The 22454-nt window shown below is 37.4% G+C and overlaps 1 protein-coding gene across 1 annotated transcript; it reads right to left on the bottom strand.

Moving 5' to 3' along the window:
- Window positions 1-17935: 17935 nt before the first annotated feature.
- On the bottom strand, window positions 17936-18541 carry LOC149256249 (uncharacterized). Its single transcript, XM_089455282.1, has one exon. The coding sequence runs from the start codon at window positions 18539-18541 to the stop codon at window positions 17936-17938; it is 606 nt and encodes a 201-aa protein (XP_089311408.1).
- Between the last annotated feature and the right edge of the window lie 3913 nt (window positions 18542-22454).

The following is a 22454-nucleotide window of genomic DNA, read 5'->3' on the forward strand; positions in this document are numbered from 1 at the left end:
GCAGTATGTCGCTCTTGAACATGGCACTAGTCTGCATTCGTGTCTGGGTGGGGATATCTCATCTCGTTTCACATTAGCCTCCGTGGGTTTGGGTTACCCTATTTTGACCTCTCATCTGCTCATTGCCCTGTCACCATGACCTCTGCTCATTTGATGTCAAATACTGCCAAATCCACCGTCGTGCCGCCAATATGTTCAAGAGAAGTTGACCTCTGCATTAGTACAACCTTCCCTTATATCTCACACAAATCATTTTTCCTCTGTCTCGTGTCGATGATGTGGGAATCATCATGGCCCACCTTCGATCAAGGCCACTTCTCGTCGACTTCAACTCATTATCCGAGAAAGTGACTTAGAGACTCCTTCCAGGTGCCTTGGAGCCTGCATGCCTCAATGGCAGGTTCCTCGTGTTCGACGCAAGGTTTACATCATTTGACCTACGATCGAATGATTCCGTGGGTGTTCGACACCAGCTCATTGATTCACACGCTACGGATTGTACCTATAGTACCTTGAGGGCCATTGTCATTATTGGTGGTACCTCTCGCGTCTGTTAACAGTTTTCACCATTGACTGGTAATCAGACGATGTTCATGCATGTTCGACTTCGACTCGTATATTCACATGTTTGAACTTGTACTTTGTTCGGATCGGGACGGAGCGCAAGACCCTGGATCCGTGTCTGTTGTGGGCCAGGTTGCGATTTTGTGGATGATCATTACATGACTCATTGATGGATGGCTGCGCCCATACCTGAGTCTTCATGGATGGCTGCGACCATACCTTATCATTATTATGGTCTCTTTAGCTGGGTGGCTACGTCCATACCATAGACCAGTCTCGCATGTCTTTTGGATGGCTGCGCCCATGCCTAGACTGCATGTATATGATTGTCAGAGATTTTTCGGTACTTCCTGGTGGTGTTCCAGTTCGGCGTGTGTTGTAAAGCATTTCACCCCTCCCACTCTCTCGGTCTTCATGCTTTAGGGGGCATCTGTTACACAGTAATTTATCACTGCCTTCCTGTCAGTCGCCCTGCTGTGTCCAAGAAGTCACAATCACTAAGTGTTTGATCCCTGAACTGGCTTAAAACCCATTTTTCCAAAGTTTTGTGCATCAGCGCGTCTGTTCCTAAAATAACCGCGATGACCAGCGCCCCACAGTGTATTTCGTGCGCTGCCATCGCGGAAGAACATCACTTTTCCGCGATGACGCACAGCGCGGCTTTCGCGTGTCCTTCCGCGCTGACATGACTTGTTCAGTTATTGTTATGTGCTGACAGCGCGGCAGTCTCCATATAATCCGCGCTGATCCAGTTTGGGCGAATTTGTTCAAACAACCAGCCTTCCAGATCTCTCCAGGCTTGGTTGTTAGCTTTGTGAATGTCGACTCCCTTCTATGGCATGTCTGTTCGACCTTTTGCAACTACTCCCCTTGAAGATAAGCTCATCCTTCCACCTTTTTAGGAGACTCCTTCTCCTATATAAACTTCCACCATTACCATGAGCAGCTGGTTAGAAAATAGCTAGACTTAGCTTGGATTATACAAGAGCTTGTAGTGCTCAGATTGCTGCTATAGGTGTGGTGTGTTAGGAGTGGAAGTGATTGATTGCTTTGGGAAGTTTGTTGGTGACATTTGTGTGAGAGAGAGAGACTAGTTTGTCTTGGGAGAACCATCCTCAAAGGTGAATGCTTGAGATACATGCTGACTGATCCCTCCTGAGAAGTTTATCGACGTCAGAACATTTGGTTGTACTCTTCTCTATTCTGATTAATAATAGATGACTGCTATTATTGTTCCATTCTCGTTTGTTTATGCAATGGATAAATGTGAATTATGTCTTTTCTGACTGGCATATAGTTACTTTTACTAGATTTCACGCTTGCGTTTGCTTTCCCTTCGTGTGTGCAGGTGTCCGTTCGCGGGGATCGCGGAAGACTATGACCAGCTGAAGCGAAGGAGCAAGGGAAACATCCCCTCGACAAACGACAGCGCAGGAATCCAAGTAGGTGCTCTTTACTTCTTGTCTAATTGTAACTAGGAACATGCGTGGCAGCATTGTGTGATTGTTGCTAGACCCCTGTTGGGCTAGTAGGGATCGCCTCTATCCGTAGAGGGGATTTACCTTCTCAACACACATGACATTGTGATTTTTTCACTTTTTTATAGGTGCATTTGTTCCCATCTATGGGGGAATATAGACATCATTTTCGCATGGAGTATGTCGATGATGGAGGCATGATACAAGACTATAGAGTGGAAGTTGAGTTTGACCAATCTAGTTGTGCTGGCCACCATGATTAAAACCTAGTGTAGGGGACAGGTTATGTTGGAAAGATACAAGAGATCATTCAAGTGGACTTCTCTTCGTTCCAATGTGCTATTTTTAGGTGCAAGTGGTGGGACACCTTTGATCGGAATAATGTAAAGGAAGATCATGATAGTGGGTTGATATCTATCAACTCTAGAAAGATGTGGCATGAAGCTAGGGAGTCGTATATGTGTCGGACAACAGTGAGCTAAAGAATCTTATCTTGAGGAAATTTCATGTTAAACCATATTCAGATCACCCAAGATATCAAAAGACATTCATAGCAGTGAAGAAGTTCTATTATTGGCCAAATCTGAAGAGGGAAGTGGTAGAGTTTGTGGCTAGGTGCTTAGATTGTCAACGGGTAAAAGCAGAGTGTAAACATCTAGGTGGTCTACTACAGCCAATTCTGATTCTAGAGTGGAAATGGGAGGTCATTTCCATGGATTTCATTACAGGTTTTCCGAGGACTTCTAGACAACATGATTCCATCATGATTGTGGTGGACAAGTTGACAAAGGTAGCACACTTCATTCGAGTAAAGTATACTTATTCAACTAGTGATGTAGCACAGGTCTTCATCAAAGATATAATAGGGTTGCATGGTGTACTGAAGAAGATTGTGTCAGATAGGGATGCTAAGTTCACTTCCAAGTTTTGGAAGGAGTTGTTTGTAGGTTTGGGGACATAGTTCACCTTTAGCATAGCTTATCATCCACAGATGAAAGGACAGACAAAGAGGGTCAACAAAATACTGGAGGACATTTTGAGGATGTATGTGATGCTTCAGCAGTGGAAGTGGGAAGAGTTTCTTCCATTATTTCAGTTTACTTACAATAATGTGTATCAGTAGTCACAAAGGATGAGTCTGTTTGAAGCAGTGTATGGGTGGAGTTGTAATACTCCTATTACTCAGAGTGATCCATTGAACATGGTGTTGATAGGACCAGACATGTTGGCAGAGATGGAATAGGAATTGAAAGTTATCAAGAAGAATCTAAAGGCAACATAGGACATGCATAAAAGTTATGCAGATCAACACAGGTTGTTTAAGGAGTTTCAGGTTGGGGAACATGTGTACTTGCGCATCAAGCCCAAGAAGATCTCCTTGAGGATCAGGTCATGTGAAAAGTTAGCACCTCAGTATTTTGGGCCTTTAGAGATCCTTGAGAGGATTGGACCAGTGGCCTACAGACTTGCACTGTCTCCAATGGTGAAAGTCCATGATGTTTTCCATATTTCATTGCTTAAAAGATATGTAAAGGGTGTTGATCATGTTATTGATTGGTATGTATTGGAGGTGGATCTAGAAGGAGAATTCCAGTTGGAACCTCAGTGTATTTTGCAGAGAAAGATGCTCATGCTCTGAAACCGAGCATTCGAGTAGGTTAAAGTGCAGTGGAAGCACTTTGGGCCCAATGAAGCTACATGGGAGATGGTTGATCATATGTGGGCTATGTATCCTTCCTTGTTTGTCGGTTGAGGCAAAGCAGTTTTGGTATATGTATATATGTATATGGATGTAAATAATGCAATGAGTTGTGTTATAAAGCTCCAATAAGTGGTATGGGTGTCATGTTGTTATGTTTGTCAAGATGGTTTTCTTTTCAATAGGTTGTTCATTTTAAATACTGCATCGAGCTAATTTATAAAGCTCCATGGGTAGTATGTTTTGCTTTGTAGCGGTCTTGTTGGTTATAGGTGTCATTGAACACTGAAGACGGTGTTCCCCTAAGGGGAGGGGTTTGTAACAACCCCAGGTTAAAAATACATGTAATAAAGTTAATAAAGGAAAAATAAGACCAAGGTCATGGGACACTTACTCCAAGTTGATTGTTGGGAAAAACATCCTAGCGTATCTTCATTTGGTTTATTATGGCTAAGGGGAAATTGGCAAAGGTAATGGAAAAGGCTTTGAAAAGGCAAGAGGCATTAATTTGTATTTTATTTATGAAAATAAAGGAAATTAGGAGAAAAGGAAGGTGAAAGGTCACAGGGTGCATGTGAGGAGGAAAATGAAGGAAAAATAATGGAAATTGAAGAAAATAGAGGCCTCATTGATAAAAAGGCTTCTGAGGATTAGTTCACAACCTTTTTTTCAATTTTAGCTTCGAGCTCTCTCTCTACTCTCGCTCTCATACTCTTGGAAACTTAGAGCATTCTTGGAGCACTCGAGCATTTGAGGAAGGAAAGCTAAGGAAGGACAAAGAAAGCAAAGGGAAGCAAAGATCAAGCAAGGAGGAGCGGTATCTAGAGGCTACAACGAGATTACTTGCAGTTATCAAGTTGCATGTATGATTTCCTTGCTAGTTTTGGCATGCATGGTACATACATGTGTGTACTTGGTTATTTTGTTGTCATTGGCATGGGTTTGTCCAGGTGTGACAGTGGTTTTTGGCCTTGTCTTTCCATTTCTGAATAGCCATGGTGTGATGGGGTTTCTCTTATTTGGTTGACATGGATATCCAAATGGTTTTGAAATTGAGTGGGGTGGTCTCAAGGGAGAAACAAAAGGCCTAGGAATCTCTGGACTAGTGAAGGTGGGATTGCAGTAAAGCCTAATTGTGTATACCCTCATTGGGCCTAGAAATCCTCGACTAATGAATGGTGGGATATATGGTAAAGCCTAGAGGGTGGATCCTCGTTAGGCCTATGAATCCTCGACCGGTGAATTGCGAGATATATGATAAAGCCTAGAGGTGGAGACAAACAAATTCCTCACAGTTTAGGTGGAGAGATTTGGAGGCATCCATGCTTTTATAGGCCTAGTTATCCTTGGACTGATATATGGTGGGATTACAGTAAAGCTTGGTAGTGTATGTTTCTTGTTTGGGCCTAAGAATCCCTTGGTGGGATTGTGGTAACGCCTGGTTGTATAGATGAGGGCATGAGCCTAGGAATCCCTTGGTGGATTGTGGTAAAGCCCAAGGAAGCCCTAGTTGTTTTGTTGTAAGTGCCACATTCATGTCTGGAATATGGCATGAGGGTGATTTGGTGAAAGAAAGATTTGGTTCAACCCAATATATGGTCGGGTGGTACATGGAAGTCCCTAACTTCGTTGTATTTTGCATATGTTAATAAGAGTTATTTTCCTCTTATGTTTTATGTGTAAATGTACTTGTTATTATGTGGCTTTAATGGTTTTTCTATCATTGTTATTCTACTGGTTATATGCTGGTTGTAAGCATGGTTTAATGACATATCTTAGTCATGGCTCTCATCATGTTTTGATTAGTAAATTAATGAATAACGAATGTATGACCTAATAGATGATAATGCAACTACTATGAGTGGGCATCAATCCTTTTTGACAAATATCATATAATTATGAAGTCTCTATGTTCAAATTTGTTGTTATGACCTATATATTACATGTTCATGATGTGTTTGACGAAATTCCTGTCATGGCTAGGCTTTGTCAGGTCAGTTCCTTGTTTAATTTTTACATTAGAGGCCTTGTCATCTTGTTATTTATCATTTCTAGAAGTTTCATAAAGTTATGGGTAGAGGCCTGAGTCCTGGCCCTGAAAAAGTGGCTCAGAATCTGGGGTTGCTGGCACAGAACTGCCTAAAAAAGGCCACGGTCACATGGGATACTTGTTGTGGGAGTGACTGGAGGGTTTCAGACGCATGGAGGGATTGTCATGGGAGTGACTGGGCATCTAGTTCAGAAAAACATCAAGTTCTCTCAAGGGTTGGACACCTGGACGGGTTGGTTGGCTCCTAAAGGTTCTGCAGCTCCTAAGGAAGGTCAGTCTGGTTTTGTTTTGTCGATTCCACTTCCTTAACTATACCGAGGGTGTTGAATCATTTCATAGTAACTCTTCATCACATGTTTACCCTGGTGGACCAGTTAGATTAGATAAATGTGGGAGGAGGGTGTTACAATCCTCTTCTCATGACTCTATGAACCGTCATATGCTGGAAGCCACCACAACCAATGAGCCTCACCCAACTCCGATTGGACTCATAAAGAAATATGTTGACACCTCTCTTCTATGTGACCCTTGTTTCATTCATTTTCAATCTGTGGTCAATATGCACTGCTCAACTAGAACAACACAACAACCTCTAGCAATATAGGGTCAAACAATCATAACAATATCACTGAAACAATTCTACACAACTCACTCAAGCACTGCAAAACCCCTTCAATAATACATGCTACATACATAAAAGATAATTTGATGAAAATATAATGAGAAAGCATATAGGAAATGATCTACAATCATTTCTTACTCCATAACCATATTGTTGCATAAAATCCTAGCTGAATCATACTTCTACTGCCATCTCCTATCGCTATGAATAGTTGAATATTTTATGTAGAATTCCTTGCACAACTTGCACACACAACTCTTCTCTCACTCACACTCTCCAAGCTCACACAACCATCACTTTTTCTTCTAAAGAGAACCAACCAATAACCTCATGATCTCCATCTATTTGTAATCTAGCCACTAACTTCACTTAACAATGAATATTCTTCTTTTTAACCATCTTCTAGAAGTTAGCTTACACCTACAACAATTAAAATATGAATTAACACTTCAATATACGCAAGGAAATCAGAGAAATTTGTAAAGTGCGTGAGGAATCCAGAGAAATTTCTAGTTCAAGACACAACCACATGCATAATTCTACAAAATTTAGGTTGAAACTACATGGATAAGTCTTCTTCCATGCAGTTCGAGCCCTTCAACTACATGCACAGGCTTAGCTCCATGTGGTTGGAGCCCTTCAACTGCATGCATAGGCTTAGCTCCATGCGTTTGGGGCAGAGGATGGTCAAAATGAAATTTCCTTAGCTCAGAAGTTGTCCAAACTTTCTCCATTGATTAACAACCTTCTATAAGATCTCAAGGACCCTTTGTAGCCACTACAACACTCCAAACAACCACTGTCACAACTCCATCATCATCACAAATCAAGCTAGGTTGACTTAAATACCATCCATCAACTGCACTGACACCAAAGCCATCAAACTACTCCACAACTTCTCCAACACCTACATAACCTTCAAATCATCAAAGATAGGCCCTGCGACTGAGCATCGTGATCTAATAGGGTCTTCAAAATGATCTTCTTGTCTTCCTCATTGGATTCATCATACTTATTATATTCTAATGAGAGAAAAACATTCTCATCAAGATCAATGAAGTATGCTTCCAATCTCACCTTCCATAGAGTATAATTTGATCCATGAAGAATAGGAACTCTATCTGCAACACAATCTCCTTGATTTCCCATGATCTACCTTCCAGTGGTGAAGCTGCAACAAAGGCACTGGCTTTGATACCAATTGTTGGAAATGTGATCACTACTACGAGGGGGAGGTGAATCAGTAGTGACAATGTTTATTAATTTTTAAACTTTTTTCCAATTACTGAATCACAACATACATTAACCCATCAGTAGATCATATCATATAATGCATTAAAAAAATTAGTAAATAACAGATATGAATATGTAGCTACACCATGATGAACACATGAAAACCATAAAAAAACCAAACAAACATGCACAAGATGACACAAGATATTTTTGGATGAAAACCCTCCTCTGGGAAAAAAACCACCCTTGTTGTTGTTGCCCTGCTTAATAATTTTATTATTTTTCAACAAATTCAATACATAGAAAATATGTATGGCTACTATCAGTAAGAACTCTAATCCTTATTTTAATTTCTTACAAGTTAGAGGCTAATCCTGATGGTGACAGAAATCTTATTTCACTAAGGGGTGAGAGACTAGGTAACTCCATCAATATTTCTAAGGAAATATTCAAGTATCTTGAGTCTTTTTTATTTATTTATTGTTTCTTGAAGGTCTAGTTATTTTTACCAGTGCTAACAACTATCCATTTTTTAGAAAGCAAGCTACCCATACTCATATTTGCATGAAGGATTTTAATTTGTTGTCATTCTGGCTTGTCCTCAAGCTATTGTATATGATTATTTTTGCATTGCAGTATTTTGTGATAAGATTGGTCATAAGATTTTACAGAAGCTTTCCTTCAGGATTTGGTTGTACTCTTTATCAATTAATAAAACCAGCCATTATTTAGTACAACTTTATTTCTTTGCATATATCTTTTTTAATTATTTATTTTCAACAATTTTCTCATTATGCTTTGTCGAAGGTCACATCTTATGCTCTATATAATTTAGGGCCTCTTAGCCCAAATTTTGACTAGCTCGCTACTTATTTTAAATCTGATTTATATTTTCAGTTTCGTTCTTTTACTTATTTACCACATTTCAGTTGTAAATGATCTATATTTCATGTATATATCTTCCTTTTACTTTCTGATGTAAATTTTCTTTTGTTTATTTCTGCATTATAAAACACAAAACATAAACTTGAAACTGAAATTTTTTTAGCACACAGCCTCACTATCTCATTGTGATAATGAGATTCTAGGATTTGGTTTGTTGAAGTTGGTCAAACTTAAAAAATCATCAAACAATGGAATGAACCTAGTTTCATGTGAGTGTCGTAAGTGACTTCACCTAAACTTCTAAGTCCTTCATCCAATCTTCTTGATCTTTGGCTTGTCTCATTGCTAATTCAATGGAGCAGGACCCTAACTCAATGATCTCCTTAATATCCTAAGTCTCTACTTGGAGTTCCTAAAACTCCTTCCCATGACCTTCCATTCGTTCGACCATCCGTGCAAAGGTAATTTCAGGATCCTTGACCTTCCTAGATAATGCCACCTCATTTTGGTTCACTAGGCTAGACTTAATGTTCATCGTTGTGACCTACTTCTTCTAGAATGTAGTCTTGTTATGCTCACTTCATATTTCCCAATTGTAACTTGTACCAAGAACCAATAGCCAAAACACTTTTTCCCACCTGGAAATCAATTACAAAATCCCCTTCCCCTAATAACCTACAAATAGAAGATACATTTGTTCTAATACCACTTGTGGGTGGTAAGAGGGAAACACTTCCATCTCCTCTCCCTCTTCTTGGTATAAAGTGGTTATCATTTCTGATGCCACCTGTCACAACCCTAGGGCCTCCTAGAGTCACAAGGAACCTCTTAGGCACACTGTGATCCCTTGAATGTGTGGAATTATTGTGTTTCACAACTACCTAGAGTGTTATGGTGTTACTTCACCCAGACTACACCTCACAATGTATTACACATGTCGTTCTCTATATTTTATTAATGTGTGGAATCCATAAAACATAAAATAGTAATAACATTGTAACATAATCTTCAATTAATAAAAATCATGAACATCATATGCAAGATAACATCATCATCATAATCATGCACAACTTTAGTGGAAACAACCCTCCAACCACCTTCGTTTATTAAAATGTATATGTAAAATAATTCCTCAAGACAATGGCTCTGTCCAACCAAATATCAAAGAGAAAATACATAGAATGTACAAAGAAAATCAATACCAAACTTGATGACCCCACCAGCCACCCTACTCCCCTACTGTGGGTCATCCCTCCTTCAAGATGGGTTGTCTCCCCTTCTCGGGTGGGTTGCTTCAATTGGCTCATCTTTGCCTTAATGCCCTGCATGACCCTGGGCCCAAACAGTTATACTTGGCTCTCCCTTCCATCTATCACTTCTTTCCTTCTCCAAACAACTTGTATGAGCTTCTTTGGTTCTTCCCATTTGGTTCTTTGGTTGGTTCATTCCATGTTTTGAGTCATAAGTCCATACAACTTGCCCCTTCCTTCATGTGGGTTATGTTCTAATATTCCACCCCTTCGTGTAGGTTAGATTACCTAGGTATTAGGTGCCTTGGGTCATGCTAATACCATTCCATCTTAGCCACCCTCAACTCATTGCCTCTTGGCTGATGCCCTCAACTCATCTTGTCTTTGGTGCATTTGGCATGTCTTGCCCAAGTCTTCTCAGCCAATGCCAAATTTTGGCTTGTGCTGAGTTGTATTTTCCAAGTGACAATTTTAGCTGCTCATCTTGGGGACTCGGTCCATGATCATTCCACTAAAGCACCCTTCCTCGATCCAACTCATCTCAGGCCAACCTCGTCCACTACGTGGTTGCTCATTTAGGGGTGTTTTGGTCCATGTCTTTGGGTGCCCATGTTTCTCCTCATGATGTCATCTTAGGAATCCTCTCCCATCATTAGGCAAAGTTGGGTGCTTGGTCACCAACATCCATTGTGCCACAAAGCTTCCCACATGCACCCAATGGAAACCACAATTGTTGGTTTTTTAACAAATTGTGTTGGTGCACTCTCACCCAATATCCTCTTTTGTCACATTTATTGCATTATTTTTGTCACAAATTTGGTAATGGGTATGTCACCCATGGGATACACCTTGTTTAAAGATTCACCCAACTCTAGTTCCTAACATCCTCCCCCACTCAAAGTTATTACCATCGTGGAAATAGTCTAGTTACAACCCTCCAATCATCTCCCATTGAATATCGTCATCATGATGAAGTCCCTTAAGATGATCTAATTGACTGCAACCTCTAGCACATGTGCTCCTAAAGTCACATCTCTCATCTTCTAACTTAGGTTACACATCTCATCACCATAATGTAGGGGTACCACCTTTACCTACTAATCTCCCATGTAGATAGGCACATTATCTATCAAACCAATCACTCACATATCTTAAGATTTGATAGCCTTGAAAAAGGCCTTATTAGGCTTGACCCTAATACCAAGTTTTATTGTGACTTCTTCCTTCACAAAGTTGTGGGTAGCCCCACTATCCATTATTGTTGTCACCTAGATACCTCCTAGTTCTAATAGAACAAAATCCAACTGGGTTCTCTCCTTACCCTTACTTTCCACTTTCTTCTTATGGGAAGATAATACCCCTAGTACCTGCAACATCCCAAACTTAACTGCATCTTGCTACTCCAAAGAAACTGCCTTATGCTTGATTGGGAAAATTCTTGCCAACTGATCATCTCTGTAGATCCAACAATATATGGGCTTCGTCTCTTTGGCTACACTTGCTAGTTTTCCATATTTGGAAGTCTTTGATTTCTCTTAGTCCTTCTTCTTCTTCTTTCTCTTATCACTCTGCATTTCCTTCTTATCCTTACCATGTTTCTGGTAATCAACAAGTTTATTTGTTGCGGTGATGGTTGTTGTAAGAGATTGGACTCCGTGTTTCATAACTTCCTTCTTTGTGCATGGTTGGAGACTATTGATAAAGTGGTATAACATGTCCTTCTCTTGCATATCTCTAAGCTCTAACATAAGACTTGAGAATTCTTTGATATAAATCTGGATCTTACCGGTATGCTTTAACTCCCTTAGGTGATCCCTTGCCACCCATTCTTGATTCCTTGGCCCAAACTATGCATACAAAGCCTCTTTGAACTCCATCCATGTCTCAATTATGTCTGTGATGTGACTTGCTACTAAGTCCTCAACTCTGGTCCTCCACCAAAGTTTCGTTGTTCTTATGAGATACATGGTTGTTGCATTGAACTTTGTATCTTTAGAACAACCTTTCATTTTCTCTAACATTTGTTCCACATCCCAAAAGAAGCTTCCAAGTACCTTAGCAATTCTTGTCCCATCATATATTTCTAGTTATTCAGCTTCACCTTCATATATGAACTTCTTGAACTCTTCCCTACGACGTACTTCAATACTGTAATTGTATCAGCCTAGTCTCTTGGGAGTGCCACAAGTGACTTCACCTGGTATTCCAAGTCCTTCATTCAATCTTCTTGATCTTGGGCTAGTCTCAACTCCAAATTCAATGGAGTAAGACCCTGACTCAATGGTCTCCTTAATTTCGTGAATCTCTACTTGGATTTCCTTAATCTCCTTCCATGGCCTTCCATTCCTTTGACCATTTGTGCCAAGGTCATTTCAAGATCCTTGACCTTTTTAGACAATGCCACCTCATCTTGGTCCACTAGGTTAGACCTAGTGCTCATCATTGTGACTGGATTCTTCCCAAATGTGCTCTTGGCAAGCTCATTTCATATTTCCCAATTGCAACCTATACCAAGAACCATAACCATAACCATTTTACCCACTTGGAAATCGATTATAGAAGTACCTTCCCCCAATAACCTGCAAACAAAAGGAAACTTATCTATGCAATGTTCCTTCGACCTTTGTTCTAACACCACCTGTGGGTGGTAGAAGAGAAACACTGCTAACTCCTCTAACTCTTCTTGGTATAAAGTGAGTATCAACTTTGATATCATCTATCACAACCTCGGGGCCTCCTACAGTTACAACGCACCTCTTGGGAAAATCACGATCCCTCGAGTGTGTGGAACTAACATAGTTTACAACTACCAAGAGTGGTACAATGTTACTTAACCCAAATTATGCCTCACAATGTATTATCCATGTTGTTCTCTATATTATTATTAATGTGTGGAATCCATCAAACATAGAGTAGTAATAGTATTGTCACATCATCTTCCATTAACATAAATCATGAACATCATATGCAAGATAACATCATCATCATAATCATGCACAATTTCAATGGAAACAACCCTTCGACCTTATTTTATTACAATGTATATGTACAAAAATTCCCCAAGACAATGGCTCAGTCCAACCAAATGTCAAAGCCAAAATCCACAGAATGTAAAAAGAAAACCAATACAAAACTTGATGACCCCATTAGGCCACCCTACTCCCCTACCGTGATTCGTCCCTCCTTCTAGATGGGTCGTCTCCCCTTCTCGACTAGGCTAGTTTGATTGGCTTGCCTCTGCCTTCAAGCTCTACACAATGGCAAGCCCAAATGGCTCTACTTGACTCTCCCTTCTATCTTGCACTTTGTTCTAGATCCAAACATCTTGTGTGGGATTCTTTGATTCTTCCCATTCAGTTAGTTGGTTGTTTTATTCTATGATCATGGAAAATTTTAGGGGCTAATATTCACAAGTGGGCTAATTTTCCATGTTTTTTCAAAAAAAATGATTCGCTAATTTCTATTTTTCATCAAAATGATTCGCCTGAATTTTATAGTAAAAAACCGTTTTACCTTAAAAATCACCAAAAGTTTATATAGAGACTATATATAATTACTAAATATTTGAAAATTTTGTAAAAATATCATCAAACATTTTAGATATTACAAATTATTGGCTAGTGAAATTCGCCAAGATTACTAGACTTTAAGATAAACGTTCATCCCTAAAATTTTCCCTGTCTATGATGGAGTCATATGTTTATAATACACCTCATCCCTTATTGTAAATCAAAATATTTATATTTAATTTTCATGCGAAATTTTTATTTAAAAAAACAATTATTATATTGAGTTTAAATAACTAATTTATAATTTTTGTATGCTAGTTTTCATTTTCATTTTTTTAAAATTTAAATCAACAATTTAATAACTAAACCCACGCAAATTAATTTATTTGATTCACTCATTATGTTCTAATAGTTAATTATTTGATTCATTCATTATGTTCTGATAGTTAATTATTTGATTCACTCATTATGTTCTAATAATTAATTATTTGATTCACTCATTGTGTTCTAATAATTAATTAATTAATAATTAATAATTATTTGTGATCACAAAACTTTATTCTTCTGCTCAATCTATATTGAGTCTATGTTGTTCCCTCAAACATTTATATAGAAAAAGATATCATTTGGCTTCAAACACTGTTATCCATGATGTTTCGCTTTATCATTCGTAGAACTGCCTAGTAATTTCGTCATGTAGGTGTACCCGATAACAAGAATCCTAGCACGGAGGATATAATGATGTGTCCATTAAATTTATTTTATTTGAAGCAACCAAAATATTCTTGTTGTGGCATAAAATAGATGATTTTGGACTAAACTCATTTCAAAATGCAATGGGAAGGGAAAATTTACCCAAATTCTGATTAACAAAACTTTATTCTTCCGCTCAATCTACATTGTGACTGTAGACATTTATATGGAAGAGTATATCATTTGGCTTCCACATGATGCTATCATTTTAAAGCTTCACTTTAAACTTTTAAAAATGGAGAGGAGAATTGTTAAAAATGGAAGAAATAAAAATATATTCTAAAACATAGCATCTCACAGGTGAGCAAGCTGCACCTAGAGACTGCCTCACGGAGAACGCACTACATTGATCATTATTCATCAAGAATATATAGGTTTACATGAGAATAGGAGAGTTAGAACTAACACCTAGAAAATAGGAACTAATTCCTAAACTAGGACACACGCACAACTAATGAACAGACTCTCTCCAATAATACATATTGCTCCATTAATTTCAACACTCCCCCTTAATGGAGAAAGGGTTCACTATTACTCCTAACATCTTCCTAAATAATTCAAATTTAATTCTTCTAAGGGGCCTATTAAAAATGTTTGTTGCATTATCACAAGTATTACAGTATTCAATGTAAATCTCTTTTGACTGAACCTTCTCTCTAACAAAGTGAAACTGCGTACCAATGTGCTTTTTGTTTTTGTGAAACACAAGATTGTTTGCAAGTTTGATTGAGCTTTGATTGTCACATCTGATAACTGTAGGATCTTTTTGTTCTTCTCTGGCATCATGGAGAAGTCTCCTCAACCAAATTGCCTCACACGTTGCTGCACACATTTCTTGATACTCTGCTTCAGCTGAAGATAAGGATACAATATTTTGTTTCTTGTCACTCCATGCAATGACCCCAGGCCCAATGCTAAATGCATAACCTGTTATGGATCATCTGTCATCCAGATTTTCGACCCAGTCTGAATCTGAAAAACCTATCAATCTAACATCAAACGAATCAGTATATTTAATACCAAAGTCCAAGGTTCCTTCAAGATACCTTAAGATGCCTTTCTCTTCCACCCAATGACTCTCAAGAGGCTTTGACATAAACTGGTTCAAAGCACTGACTGCAAAAGGTAAATCAAGTCTATTTGTAGTTAGATAAATCAAACTCCCAACTAGTTGTCTATATAGTGTTGCATCCACCTCCTTAGAACCATCATCATTCTAAAGTTTGACATTCTATTGTAAAGGCACTGAGGAAGCTTTGTATTGATCCATTCTGAACTTTTTCAATAAGCTCCAGACATACTTTCCTTGAGACAGAAAGGTCTGGCCAGAATCCCTCTAGACTTCCAGACCCAAACAATAGTGTAACTCTCCAAGGTCTTTCATTTAAAAAACCTATGACATATGGACTTTGATTTCTTTAATGAGCTCATCATCTTTTCCTGTAATAATAAGATCATCTACATATAAAGAAATCAAAACAATTTTCCCCTTTTCATCAAACACAATATACAGATTTGGGTCGTTTTTACTCCTCTTATAACTATGCCACAAGAAAAATGAATCAATTTTTTCATACCATGACCTGGGTGCCTATTTTAAACCATATAATGCCTTCTTTAATTTGCAGACTAAATGCTCTTGCCCCTGTTTGATAAACCCTTCAGGTTGTTTTAAATAAACATCTTCTTTCAATTCTCCATTTAAAAATGCAGACTTCACATCTAGTTGGTGTAGATTCCAATGATGTTTTGAAGCTAAAGATATCATCATTTTAATAGTGTTTAGATTAGCTACTGGAGCAAAGGTTTCCTCATAATCAATTCCTTCTCTTTATGAGTAACCTTTAGCTACCATCCTAGCTTTGTATTTGTCTACACTACCATCAAATTTAAATTTAGGTTTATATAACCACGTGCAACCTATAGGTTCTTTCCCTTCCGGCAATTCAACTAAATCCCAGGTTTTGTTTTTAAGTATTGACTCATATTCCTCTTCCATGGTTTCCATCCATTCATCATATTGACTTGCTTCTTTATAATTTGAGGGTTCAACAACATTTAACATACTATTTATAAGAGCATGATCCCTATATCTTATTGGCAATTGAGTTTTCCTACCTGATCTCCTTACTGGTGGACTCGATTCAAATCTGTCTCGCTCATTCCTTGGTGGACTTGGCTTGCTAATTGTACCTACATCACTTGATTCTTCCTCTTGCTACTGCTGTTGCTGCTCATGGTTGTCCCTTGTTTCATCACTTCCATCTTCCACCAGCAAAGGCATGTGCCACTCTTCATTGCCTTTATCACTGTTTCCATCATCAACCTGCTCATGGAATACTACATCTCTACTTGCAAACACTTTATGAGTAGAGGGATTAAATAGTTTATAAGCTTTAAACTATGTACAATACCCTATGAAAATGCATTTAATGGCCTTTGAATCCAGTTTCTTCCTATCCTCTTTTGGAACATGAGCAAAATCTTTTGAGCCAAAAACTCTTAAATGATTAAGTGCAAGCTTAAAACCTAATAAAGCTTCGAATGAAGTTTTAAGATCAAGGTTTTTTGTTGGACTCCTATTCTTTAAATACACTGCAGTATTTATTGCTTCTACCCAAAAGCCATTAGATAGGTTCTTACCTTTTAACATGTTGTGTGCAGACTCCACAAGGGTTTTGTTCTTCCTCTCTGCAACGTCGTTTTGTTGAGGAGTGTGGGGTACTGTAAAATGTTGAACTATCCCATGGTCCTTGCAATATTTGATGAAACCACCCTGCTTGTATTCTCCCCCTTGATCTGAGAGGAGAATTTTGATGAACTTCCCTATCTGTTTTTCAACCATGCTTCTGAACTCTTTAAAGTATTCAAAAGTATGACTCTTTTTTCTGAGAAAATATACCCAGGTAAATCTTGTGCAATCTTCAACAAATAATAAAAAATAATAGGCACCTCCTAATGACCTTGTCTGCATCGGCCCACATATATCAGTGTGCACAAGCTCTAGTATATTTCTCTTCTTTCTATCTAATCTTGCGGCAAAATCATCCCTATGCATCTTCCCAAGGGCACATCCTTCACACTCAACATGAACATTTTTTAAAACAGGGAGACCATTGACCATACCTTGTTTTTGTAGCAGCACTAAATCAGGAAGATTGATGTGTCTGAATCTTTGGTGCCAAAGATTCTCTGTTGTCATTGTTGTTGAAGTCAAAGCCTGGTGTGGTATGCTTGTGACATTCAACTTGTACAGGCCTCCAACTCGAATTCTAGATGCAACCAGTTTATGTTTATCCAACAAATCCTTAATGACACAATAGGTTTTAAAAAACTCTACCTTCAAGTTCTGATATGCAATCATTGAAACATAAATTAAATTCTTTTTAATTCCTGGTACATACATCACATTCTGGATTTTTTTGATCTTGCCATCACGCAAAATCACAGGAATGTCTCCATGTCCTTTGATCTGGTAGGCTCTGTCATCACCAAGGTAGATATTAGAATCACAGCTGGTTTATTTTAAAACTTTCGAAACAGTGCTTGTTACCTGTCATGTGAGTGGAAGCTCCTGAATCCACAAACCAAGTTTTTGCTTCATCATTCTCAGTAGAGAAAGCAGAATCAGATACAAAGAATCTGAGGTTCTGATTTTGATCTTCATCAGCAAAGTGTCTTGCATGCTTCTTATGTCTATGTCGACCTTCATCAAGCTTCTTCTTATGGAAATTCCTAGCAATGTGACTAGATTTACCACAGTAAAAACATTTGATCCCTGAATCATTTCTGGTTGAAGACATACCTTGAGGTGGCTTTCTCTATGGTGTACCTCCACCTTTCTATCCTGCACTTGCTTTCCCTCTGAAAGGCTTTTTCTTCTCCATTAATGCTAGATCTGAATTCTGGGTTTCAGAGTCATCCGCCTCTCTTCCTCTTGTATCAAGATCCCTGTCAATTCTTCAAAATTGGGGGCTTTCTCCCTTGCATTCAGGCTTGTAATAAACATATGATAATCGCCAGTCATACCATTCATGGTAAACGTGACAAGATCAGTGTTCGATACTGTCTCCCCTATATCAGCCAGATTATTTCTCATCTCCTTGATCCGAGAGATGAATGCGACAGTTGATTCACTCTCCTCCATTTTGATGGAGAGAATCTTGCTCTCCAGGAACAATAAACAATTTGTATTCTTTATCTCATACAAATCCTTGAGAGTTGTCCAAATGTCATTTGTTGATTTACACTCTCTGATGTGAGGGATAATGTAGTCTTTAACTAACAATTTCAACAACACTTTCGCTTTGTTCTCCCTCTTCTCCCAATCCTGAATTGTTGTAGTTGTTCCGCCTCCTGCTGCAATTGGCTTCCATTCATCCCCATTTGCAATCGCCCACGCACTTTTCCCCTCAAGCAGGGTCTGCAACTTGAATTTCCAATTAGAATAATTGGACCCATCAAGCTTATTTCTCTTGTTCAAGTATGCCTCTGCCATATGATTATTAATCATTACAGGTCTACCTCAAAGAAACTTTCAACCTCCAGCAATTAATCAAAAAAACAGATCTATCTCCAGATCTAGAGGAAAGTTCTTCGATTCTTCTATTGCAACTTGTAGGAAAAGGTACACTAGAACATATGGTTGTTAGATCGCTAAGGAGGTAGATCTGCTTTGGCAATTGCGCTCTAATAATTTGTTCCTTAAAATCTACCTTATCGTTGGTGTAGATCTATGAAAACGCAGGGTTCTAAATGCTATACCTTTAATATATACCCAACTACTGTTTCACTTTCAACATCTGCATCTTGGCACCATCAACCATGATGCTATGTGGGCAGCCAGGCGATCCACAAATCAGAGGAATGTCGATCTACCTCTGGACGTTGATCTCTCTTCTGTTGCACAGTCACCGGCTCATCCCACTCCCAATGCGCACAAAAAAACAGCAGGCAACCACCAACAATCTTGATCTACCACAACCAAGCTCACGATCCCAGCGATCCTACCGATCTATGAAGACAATTTTCTCCACACTCATAGCACTCGAACAAGGATCCACCACAGGTCCAACATTGCACTGCACTGCAACGCAGTCAATTCACACAACGGTTACTCCGATGGGGGTCCTTTAGTCAACGAGTGTTAGAAATCATCGTTCACCAATACCGTTGTGCCACTCCACGATATCACGATACCCACGATATCCCTGTTGCTCCAAAGTTAGGGAAGCAATCAACGATGACAGGGCCACCGATCGACCTTCGGATCCCACTCAATCTACTCGACAACCTGCATGGTGACCCACAAGAAATACACAACAATTGAAAAGTCAACCAACGCACATTTCTGGATGGAAACTCGTGCTGACAGGTCGCGCTGATGAGAAATCGTAAGAGTAAAGGGCGAACAACGCGATTTTTCAGGCCAAATCCCCATTGCTCCAAAGCTAGGGAAGTGCGACTGTCTGGTATAAAACCCGTGTTGCTCCAATTTTACCTCAGAGAAAAAATTTAATTCTGTCGTGATATTCCACAGCACTTCGCCTCCTCGTCAGGCCTTCTTCGCACCAGTCACCGGAGGTCACAATATTGCCACTTAGGCACTCTCACAGCCGTAAAAAACTCTCTAGCTCTGATACCATGTTAAAAATGGAAGAAATAAAAATATATTCTGAAACATAGCAGCTCACAAGTGAGCAAGCTGCACCTGGAGACTACCTCACAGAGAATGCACTACATTGATCATTATTCATCAAGAATATATAAGTTTACATGAGAATAGGAGAGTTAGAACTAACACCTAGAAAATAGGAACTAATTCCTAAACTAGGACACACACACAACTAATGAACAGACTCTCTCCAATAATACATATTGCTCCATTAATTTCAACAAAAATGGCAGCCAACATCTACCATGCTATATAGCAGTGGTATACAGGCCATATGAGTTAGGGAGAAGTGGCTCGTAATTTTGTCGTGTGGTTGTACCGCAATCTTAAGACTGACTAGATATAATGCATGGTGGTTTCTTTTAGATAAAAGCCATCATAAATTTTGCATGGTGGTTTCATTTTCAATTTGTTTTTTTTATTAATAAAATTTGAATTACAATTTAATAATTTTAAGTAGATTAATTTATTTCCATTTTATATTTTTAAAAATATTTATATAAAACATAAAAATATATTAAAAATTATATAATTTTAATTAACAAATAATTTGATATAATTTGAATTAAATAAAAAACATTTATTTAAAAAAAAATCATAAATAAATTTATTTTTTAATATTTTTCTATGTAACAAAGATAAATCTCATATATTCAAAAATAAATATTATATATTCAATGTAAGTTTGAAATTTCACTTTCATATTACGTATGACATGAAAATTTTATGATGGTAAGGTTTTAGATTATTTTTCATTTTAAGGTTAAAATTTTGACTAAATATCATTTTATATGAGTTTAAAAAGTTGTTTTATAGGGCAGAAATTTTTCATAAACTAAAGAAATTTAGCTAACTAGAACCTACTAAAAATGGTTCATTAGGAAATTCGAAATTGCAAATATTCAAAGCTCATCAATGAAATCTAATTGAAAAAACTCATAAAATAGACTATAAATAGAAAATTTTAACTTATAGTTAATACATCTAACCTATGTGTAGTAGTTACAAAATACCAACTATATTATAAAATATGTAATTCTTTCATTTATAAATCATAATCGTCATATCTTAACCAATAAAACTAAAATTAAAATCAAATAGAAAATCTCCATAGCCTCTCAGCGTCTTTCTACCTATCCTATCTTTTTAACATGATTTATATCTTAACCAATAAAACTAAAATTAAAATCAAATAGAAAATCTCCATAGCCTCTCAGCGTCTTTCTACCTATCTTTTTAACACTATTATAGTAATAGAACCATTACTTATTCTTCATCTTGTAATCTGTCTCATTCACTATTACTATTATAGTAATAACGATTACTTCTATTTATGTTTTTATTGGTTTTATAAAAGGAAATTTTCCAAACTCATCTATTTCATATTAATATATATTCAATATTTTTTGTAATTCGTTGTATTTATCTATTTCATATTAATATATATCTTTTATAATCCGCCCAGAAATATTTTTTTAAGGTGAAAATGATTGCACTGTGTAAAGAAAAGAATCGTGCTACAAGATGACATCAATCATATGCCCAGAAGAGAAGCCTGTGAGTTGAAGCAAAAGGGGATGAATCTGGGTGAGCAAGGGTGATTGAGAATGACTTGGTGGCACTTTTTTGATGAGGAATACAGGTTACAAGGATTATGAACAGAGTTGTTTTTAGTGAGATTTTTTGGATTTTTCAGTGCTAGAATTTGATGGAAAAAATTAAGGTGAAATTTTGATTTCTGCTATTTAAACTGGTTTTCTGACTCTATATATGGATTCAACACTTTGAAAAATCTCTAAGATAGTTGGATTGTGCAGGGGTTATCATCAAACTTGTGATTTCAATAAATTTTTGGTAGATTTTAGAGAAATTAAACTAAACAAATCCACTAAAAAAACCATAAAAACAACTCGATTATAAATAAATAAAAATGGTTGAATGCACATCGTTAATCTCAACCGACCACTTCAGGGTTGGGTTGGTAGAGCGCGGATTCCAGAAAAAGAGGTAAAGTTGTGAAGAAAAACAAGTGGAAGGTCTTATCATCTCTGATATCTTTGACTTTTGAATATAAGTGAAGTGAAGGGTACGTTTAATTTTTGCGGGGGTCTACATCACATTTTGTCATGTAGTGGAATACGTGTCGAAGTTGCAGAGCGCAGGCGGTGGATAACGTCGAATAGAATGCAGTGAGCGGAAGGTTTTAGTCCACCCATTAATTACGGTGATAGCCTGCCTTGTTGGTTTTGAAATAAGCCCTTGAATTTAATTAATTACGGTGATAGCCTGCCTTGTTGGTTTTGAAATAAGCCTTTGAATTTAATTATAGATAGATGGTAGGGATTTGATTTTTAGCTTTCAAATTAAATTTAAGTATAGGTAAATGGTAGGGATTTGATATTTGCCCGATAAAAAAAATTAATAATAATTGGATAGTATATTTTTAATTGAGATTTATTTGAAATATATTTTTTTGGTTTAATTTAAATTATATATATATATATATATATATATATATATATATATATATATATATATTTTATCGTAAATGAATTATGTTTTTTTAAATGTAATAAATTATGGTATAGTAGTAAATTTTATTTACATTTTAAGATTTTTTTATGATAGAATGGATATAAATTTTTATGATTAAAAATTTTGTTATATATTTTTTAAAGTTATAGTCTAATTTATAATAGATAAAATAGTTTTTTCACTAGAATCCAAGATAAATTTG

Source organism: Pinus tabuliformis, chromosome 7, assembly GCF_031772625.1.
Source record: "Pinus tabuliformis cultivar Carrire ecotype Pingquan chromosome 7, CPIR1, whole genome shotgun sequence".
NCBI classification, from domain to species: Eukaryota; Viridiplantae; Streptophyta; class Pinopsida; order Pinales; family Pinaceae; genus Pinus; species Pinus tabuliformis.

What these genes read in the sequence shown, in the direction of transcription:
- LOC149256249 (XM_089455282.1), bottom strand. Translation starts at nt 18,541, where the DNA reads ATGGCAGAGGCATACTTGAACAAGAGAAATAAGCTTGATGGGTCCAAT.